This window comes from Seriola lalandi, unplaced genomic scaffold (genome assembly GCF_002814215.2).
Source record: "Seriola lalandi dorsalis isolate HSWRI2012SDOR001 ecotype SW California unplaced genomic scaffold, Sedor1 jcf7180002054917, whole genome shotgun sequence".
Lineage (NCBI taxonomy): Eukaryota > Metazoa > Chordata > Actinopteri > Carangiformes > Carangidae > Seriola > Seriola lalandi.
The window spans coordinates 793,424-800,946 of NW_019525469.1; the positions used below are offsets into that span (position 1 = coordinate 793,424).

General features: G+C 39.4%; 1 protein-coding gene and 5 non-coding genes across 7 annotated transcripts in view; all 6 read right to left on the reverse strand.

The window, feature by feature from the left end:
• Positions 1 to 7,523, reverse strand: part of itpr3 (inositol 1,4,5-trisphosphate receptor, type 3) — a 65,736-nt gene that overhangs the window by 24,883 nt on the left and 33,330 nt on the right. For both annotated transcript variants that reach the window (XM_023431146.2, XM_023431145.2), the window contains exons 21-26: positions 5,320 to 5,464; positions 5,070 to 5,214; positions 3,686 to 3,900; positions 2,725 to 2,845; positions 1,970 to 2,024; positions 1,663 to 1,828 (exon numbers count right to left, since the gene is read on the reverse strand). In XM_023431146.2, coding sequence (XP_023286914.1) covers positions 1,663 to 1,828; positions 1,970 to 2,024; positions 2,725 to 2,845; positions 3,686 to 3,900; positions 5,070 to 5,214; positions 5,320 to 5,464 — 847 coding nt within the window. The remainder of the gene's footprint in view (positions 1 to 1,662; positions 1,829 to 1,969; positions 2,025 to 2,724; positions 2,846 to 3,685; positions 3,901 to 5,069; positions 5,215 to 5,319; positions 5,465 to 7,523) is intronic.
• trnak-uuu (transfer RNA lysine (anticodon UUU)) lies at positions 249 to 321 on the reverse strand. Its single transcript has one exon. It is a non-coding gene; the product is annotated as a tRNA-Lys (tRNA).
• Positions 844 to 916, reverse strand: trnak-uuu (transfer RNA lysine (anticodon UUU)). The gene has a single exon. It is a non-coding gene; the product is annotated as a tRNA-Lys (tRNA).
• trnak-uuu (transfer RNA lysine (anticodon UUU)) lies at positions 1,500 to 1,572 on the reverse strand. The gene has a single exon. It is a non-coding gene; the product is annotated as a tRNA-Lys (tRNA).
• trnak-uuu (transfer RNA lysine (anticodon UUU)) lies at positions 6,247 to 6,319 on the reverse strand. Its single transcript has one exon. It is a non-coding gene; the product is annotated as a tRNA-Lys (tRNA).
• On the reverse strand, positions 7,363 to 7,435 carry trnak-uuu (transfer RNA lysine (anticodon UUU)). The gene has a single exon. It is a non-coding gene; the product is annotated as a tRNA-Lys (tRNA).

A 7,523-nucleotide genomic window follows, 5' to 3' on the forward strand; every position in this document is an offset into this window, starting at 1 on the left:
AAACATCATTTTGAAACTCTCCTAAACAGTTTATCATGTGAAGACTTGACCAAAGGAAGGTATCTCGCCTGAAAAGGGACTTGAACTCTGGCAAACTCAGCAAAAGAAAGTGACTTCAGGGATTGAGCCTAATCCAGTGAATGCTTGGATTGTACCATTGTTTCTATATGATGCTTCCACTTGAAACATCTTCTTTTAATTCACCTAGAGAGTTTATAATGTGAAGACTTGACCAAAGGAAGGTACCTCGCCTGAACAGGGACTTGAACCCTGGACCCTCAGATTAAAAGTCTGATGCTCTACCGACTGAGCTACCCAGGCTTCACAAAGCTTCTTATCTTGAGGTAAAACGCATCTGCAGTCCAAACCTCAACTTTATACATGAATAAGCAGTAAACCACACGTATAAGGACTCTGAATTTAAGTTGCAAACTTGGTAACTTGGTGATAACACTACCAGCAAACCAGTGAGGATAGGGAACTTTCCAAACGCACAATTTATCACATTTGAGAACGGCATTAAGCACACTCTCTGCAAAAACAGAGGGAATGCAGTCAGGGTGCAAACTTCACCGTAGTTTGATCCAAAGATTCATATCCATGAAATTAAATGGGTTTTAACAGACAACTACAATTACAAACTTGATGGTGAGCGCTCTAGACACATCACAGTGGGTAACATTAGGAAGACTCAGCACAAGAAAGTGACTTCAGGGATTCAACATAATCCAGTGAATGCTTGTGTTGTACCATTGTTTCTATATGATGCTTACACTTGAAACATTATTTTGAAACTCTCCTACACAGTTTATATTGTGAAGACTTGACCAAAGTAAGGTGCCTCACCTGAACAGGGACTTGAACCCTGGACCCTCAGATTAAAAGTCTGATGCTATACCGACCGAGCTACCCAGGCTTCATACTGTATCATGTCATCTGTCATCAAGAGGAAATATGTCCCTGAAGTCCAAATCTCAACTTTATACATGAATACGCAGTAAACCATGCTTACAAGGACTCTGCATTTGTGTTGCAGACTTGTTAACATGCTGTACACACGACCAGGAAATCCATGAGGGAAGGGAACTGTCTAAGTATACAATTTATCATGCATCAGAGCAGCTTTAAGCTCATCTTCTGAAAAATTAAAGTGAGTGCACTCAGGGTACAGACTTAACCAAACGTTAATTCCAAAGACTCATATCCATTAAAATGAGTCAGCTTTGAATCACGTCACAGACAACCACCCTCACAAACTTGATGATGTGCATTTTAGACAAATCAAGAGAGAATGGCTTCATGGATTCAGCCAAAGTCACTTAATATTCATACTGTTTAAGATATGTATAATCTTTACATGACGAGGAATTCATTTATTAATGTGACACATTTCAACATTGATTTAGTAGAATTTGACAGAGATTACAAGTGAGAATTTGTTAGAATAATGGTATAAAGCTTGTTGTTTTCATTCAGTGTGAAAACAAAGGAAAGGATGTCACCTGAACAGGGACTTGAACCCTGGACCCTCAGATTAAAAGTCTGATGCTCTACCGACTGAGCTACTCAGGCTTCAAGAAGCTGTAGTCTGGGGGAAAATCGGTGCGTATTAAGTCACCTTGAAAGGGAGCACCCTTATAATTCTGTATGTTGTGTGCGTACCTGTTTGAAAGTGTGCAGCACTTCCTGTCTCTGGCTGAAGTGTCTGAAGAGCAGCTGCAGCGCTCCAGACACCAGAGGAGGGTAGTCGTGCATGGTGAGGTGGGTCAGCACTCGCAGGAACATACGACCGCCCTCATCATCTACCTCCAGGATACTGTTCCCCTTACTACACACACACACACACACACACACACACACACACACACACACACACACACACACACACACAATAAGAAAAATATGTAAACAGTGATGCAGGTTTTACACATGGTAAATATATGTATCAAGTACATGCAGAATTACATACCCGACTCCAAACATGGCTTCCGCCTGTTCTCCAATGTGCTGCAGGTTGATGGTGGCTAAGGAGGGACAAACAAACAAAGTTTAATGAGCAATAGCAGGAATAAGCTGTAGAGGGTAATTTCCATGTATACACACAGGTGACTTTGACAACACACAAAGAAAATATGGCTCAGATTCAAAGGTGGATATGTACAGAAACAAAAAACGACAAAAGGGTGGGAAAAAAAACACCTGACATGTAAACACAGACAGATTTTAGAGTTTGTCTGGGTTCTACCTGGTGTTTCCATGTTGTCTGGGATGTCTGGAAGCATTGGGAATATTAACAAGACAAAACTTTACCGAACACTGTAGGATGCGTTTTGAGGTAGATCACATACGTGCCTTTTTAAAAGTCTGATAATGGTTATAATAGTTATACAGTTCTCCACCTCCATAAATTTACACAACATTGTACAATTTGTACAAGTTATAAATGTGAGTAATTGGAAAAAGTGGAAGTTCTTGCACAGGAAAAATGCCTGAATACAGCAAGACAAATCTGACAAACTTTTGAGACTTCATAAAAAATAACTGAATAATAATGAGATAAATGGAATTCATCCCAGCAGCACATTATTATGAATGTAAATTTCAAAAAGTCTTTTAATTTATAAGCTGTGTATGTTACAGTAACAGTGAAATAAAATTTAAAAAATAATAAGGAGACTGAGTTTGTTTGCATTGGCTCTGAGTTTGTGTGTGTTGCATATGTACCTGCATGCTCCATATTAGTGGTGGCATCAGCATCAGCCATAGGATAAACATCCACAAACTCCTTCTTAAAGACAGACAGCAGGAAGGAGAGGCGGTAGTCCAGACGAACATTCAGGATGAACTGATGAAGAGCAGACTTCAGTTCAGTCACAGTTTCACAAAAAATCACATTAAAGTAGTAATAATTAAAATGGGAGAATTTTACAACACCAGAGTGTTCATGTTTGTTAAAGTCACAACAGGCTCACTCTTAGTAGCTTTATAAGGGTTGTATGCAAGTGTTTTCTGTTGCCGAACATGGATTCTTGATGGGAGAAGGTTGTGGTGATTGTTGCTTGACAAGAGCTTCTGCTATTGTTGTGTTTACAAGGCAAGAGGTTATACTACATCCTCTGAGCAGCACTACGTCTTCAGAAAAGATAGGAGGCTACAGTGAGTTGCTATTGGAAACCGACAAGACGGGCCGGGGTGAGCGTACTAACATCAGTAGAAGAAAAGATATGATAGAGGAGAGTAAGAATTGGTGTTTGTTTCCATCACTGGAGACAGCTGTTGCTGGGTAGAGGAATGAAGTGTACTCCAGAACTCGCAATGTTGCTTCTGGACTGATAAGTAAACAGCTGTTAATGCTAAAGTTGGCTATGGAGCACTAGCAAAACTTACAAATAGCTTCTTTAATACGGAGACATTATTGATACAAGGTAATTGGTAACCATATTAAGAAGAACATGTATTCTGGTGGTGCTAAACTGTTTTAGTTAATTACATTCTCTGTCTCTCACAAGCTAAAGCAGGTATTTGCAAACAAGCTCCCTAGCTAACGTCAGGTCACTGGCTAATTCTAATTGCAGTAGTTAGCTCTTTAATGCAGTCTCGTACAACACCATCACTAACTATGACTACAACTTAGTGGCCACTGAGTGTATATTTAATATAATTTTATAACTGCTCTATTAGTTACCTGTAATATCTCCAGTATCTTGAGCTTGGTGTCCATGACTGTCAGGTCCATCTTGTCGATACTGTCTTTAGTGCCTCTCTGTCCTTCAAGTACCAGCCCTGCCCCCAGCCCTGCCCCTCTGGCACCTGGACCTCCAAATATGGACTGCTTCCTGTTGAGGACCATGGTGGACATCATCTGACCCATCCCATGTATGGAGCGCTTCACATTCTTCCCTAGAGTGAGAGACAGATGGACAGATGAGGTAGAAAATAGAATATATAAACTATTTATAGTCAATGTATTTATTTGTTTTACTATATCCGCACACTAATTATTTTAGGATGTTCAAAGATCTTATCATTTAAGTTATGGAGCTACTTCATCTCAGACAACATCTCAGAAAATTTGCTATTCACAACTTGTTCATTTGTCCCTACTGGTGGGAAGTCTCTTACTAGCTGCTTTACATTAACATCATGATACCTCTTCACAGGCAGTTTCACATCCATTTACACCTATTCACTGAATTCATTTGACTGCAATGACTCCCAAAGCTGCTATATGTGACCTAATGACTCAGATGAAAAGAGAGACTAAAATGTTTTGAAATTGAAGAAAACTTTTGGATGAGTGATTAAACATTTTCAAGAATCAAAATGCACTGACTTAATATTATTTCAACAATTTGAACTCAGAGGCACAGCTTTTGAACAGGCAAGGCAGACAACTGCTTTGGGCCTCAGACAAACAAAATTTACTCCACAGTAATTTCTCAACATGGGGTTCCCTCCCCCCTTAAACAATCAATGGAGCCTTTGCAATGACATATAAGTAGAAAACCCCTAATTGAGCCCTATGTCAGAAGCAGTGATGGCAACTATTTTCAGTATATCATACACATACAAGATTTTTTTTTAATCTATAGATAATTCAATTACACAAAACTGACTGTAACACCTATATAATTATCTTTTTTTTTTTAAATGTGCATCTAAATGTATTGACAAACTTTTTTGTTTAAGCAGGTACGCCCATTCACAGCTCACTCACGTCTCTGTCTGGCTGGTGATTGGTTGACTGAACGTGCTGACTGCCTGGGGCCCTTTTGGATAGAGCCCCAACAGACTCCAGAATCTCCCCGTTTGAACTACATATTTACCTTCTTCCTACTACACTGTATTATTGTACTGAAGGATAATTTATCAAAAATTTGACATGAATATTATTTCTGTCTAAATCATTTTATATAACTTATATTATACTTAATGTCAATGTGTCCATGTGAGTGAGAGGAGAACATTTTTTTAAGTGGGTTTTTCCGCAGTTCGATCAATCATTGAAAAATGCAACGTTACACATACGTTAACATGCATACATTAACAATAATCAGAGCAGAGCGTACCTGATCCATCATCATGGAATAATATCCCAGCGTGTCCAGGATTGGGTCTACAGTCAATAATGCCCAATAGGGTTCTGGTGAGTCTTAGCAGCTCAAAGAAACTGTAGAAACCAAAGTAGATCAAATGTCTGGCCAAACTCACCACCTGGAGAGACCAGAAAAAGGAAAAATGATCACAGGAGAAAATAGGAACAATGAAGGATGGGGAAAGTTGTAAAATAAGAGAGAAAGAAGAAGAGCAGGGACACACCTCATATGTGAGTTTGTTTTTCTCCTCATTGTGAAACGGCAGTTCATCGTTCAGGACATTGTTGAGATACTCCTCCATGAACGCCATGGTGTTGGAGAAACGGTTCTTCTTGTTGTCCCTGCTGTCGTCCATGTTAGAATCATAACTGAAGATGACATACATCACAACAAATTATGTACAACACAGAGGAATATCATCAGGGAATCATTTTTGACCCTCAGGATAAATGTCTGATTCTATACTGACTGAACTACCCATGCTTCAAACAACTTTTCATCTCGAGGAAATACTTGTTAACTTGATGAACACAAAACCAGGAAACCAGGGAACTATCCAAATGCATTATTTAATTCATGTGACACAATTGATTGTGATCAGGGTACAAACTTCACCGTAGTTTGATCCAAAGATTCCTCTCTTTAAAAATAAATGTGGTTTGACTGCCGTCTTAGACAACCACCCTTACAGGTCAGCACTCTAGACACATCACAGTAGATAACATTACGTGGACTCAGTTCACAAGAGAGTGGCTACATGGTTTCAGCCTAAACCAGTGAATACTTTTGTACCATTGTTTCTATATGTTTACACTTGTAACATCTTCTTTAAACTCATGAAAACATGAAAACTTTGCGATGCTTCCCCTGAACAGGGACTTGAACCCTTAGACCATCAGATTAAAAGTCCAATGCTCTACCGACTGAGCTAACCAGCCTTCAAAAAGTGTTTATCTTGAGGAAAAACGCATCTGCAGTCCAAATCTAAACTTAACGTTTCACTCCCGTCACAGAAAAACTACAATTACAAACTTGATGGTTAGCACTCTAGACCGTTCATCATTTCTATACGATGCTTCCACTTGAAACATCATTTTGAAACTTTCCTACACAGTTTATAACGTGAAGACTTGACCAAAGGAAGGTATCTCGCTTGAACAGGGACTTGAACCCTGGACCCTCAGATTAAAAGTCTGATGCTCTACCGACTGAGCTACCCAGGCTTCACAAAGCTTCTTATCTTGAGGTAAAAAGACTCTGCAGTCCAAACCTCAACTTTACACATAAATAAGCAGTTAACCACACGTATAAGGACTCTGAATTTAAGTTGCAAACTTGTTAACGTGGGGAAAACACTACCAGCAAGCCAGTGAGGATAGGGAACTTTCCAAACACACAATTTATCACATTTGAAAACGGCATTAAGCACACTCTCTGCAAACACAGAGGGAATGCAGTAAGGGTGCAAACTTCACCATAGTTTGATCCAAAGATTCATGTCCATGAAAATAAATGGGGTTCATTCCCGTCACAGACAACTACAATTACAAACTTGATGGTCAGCACTCTAGACACATAACAGTTGGTAACATTACGAAGACTCAGCAAAAGAAAAGAACTTCAGGGATTCAACATAATCCAGTGAATGCTTGTGTTGTACCATAGTTTCGATATGATGCTTCCACTTGAAACATCTTCTTTTAATTTCCCTACAGAGTTTAAAATGTGAAGACTTGACCAAAGTAAGGTACCTCGCCTGAACAGGGACTTGAACTGCAGTCCAAACCTCAACTTTATACATGAATAAGCAGTTACCCACAAGTATAAGGACTCTGAATTTAAGTTGCAAACTTGGTAACGTGGGGATAACACTACCAGCAAACCAGTGAGGATAGGGAACTTTCCAAACGCACAATTTATCACATTTGAGAACGGCATTAAGCACACTCTCTGCAAACACAGAGGGAATGCAGTCAGGGTGCAAACTTCAGCATAGTTTGATCCAAAGATTCATATCCATGTAATTAAATTGGGTTTGACTCACGTTACAGACAACTACGATTAGAAACTTGATGGTTAGTACTCTAGACACATCACAGTGGGTAACATTACGAAGACTCAGTTTACAAAAGAGTGGTTACGTGGATTGAGCCTAATGCAGTGAATGCTTGGATTATACCATTGTATGATGCTTCCACTTGAAACATCATTTTGAAACTCTCCTACAAAGTTTATAATGTGAAGACTTGACCAAAGGAAGGTATCTCGCCTGAACAGGGACTTGAACCCTGGACCCTCAGATTAAAAGTCTGATGCTCTACCGACTGAGCTACCCAAGCTTCACAAAGCCTTTCATCTTGAGGTAAAACAACTCTGCAGTCCAAACCTCAACTTTACACATAAATAAGCAGTTAACCACACGTATAA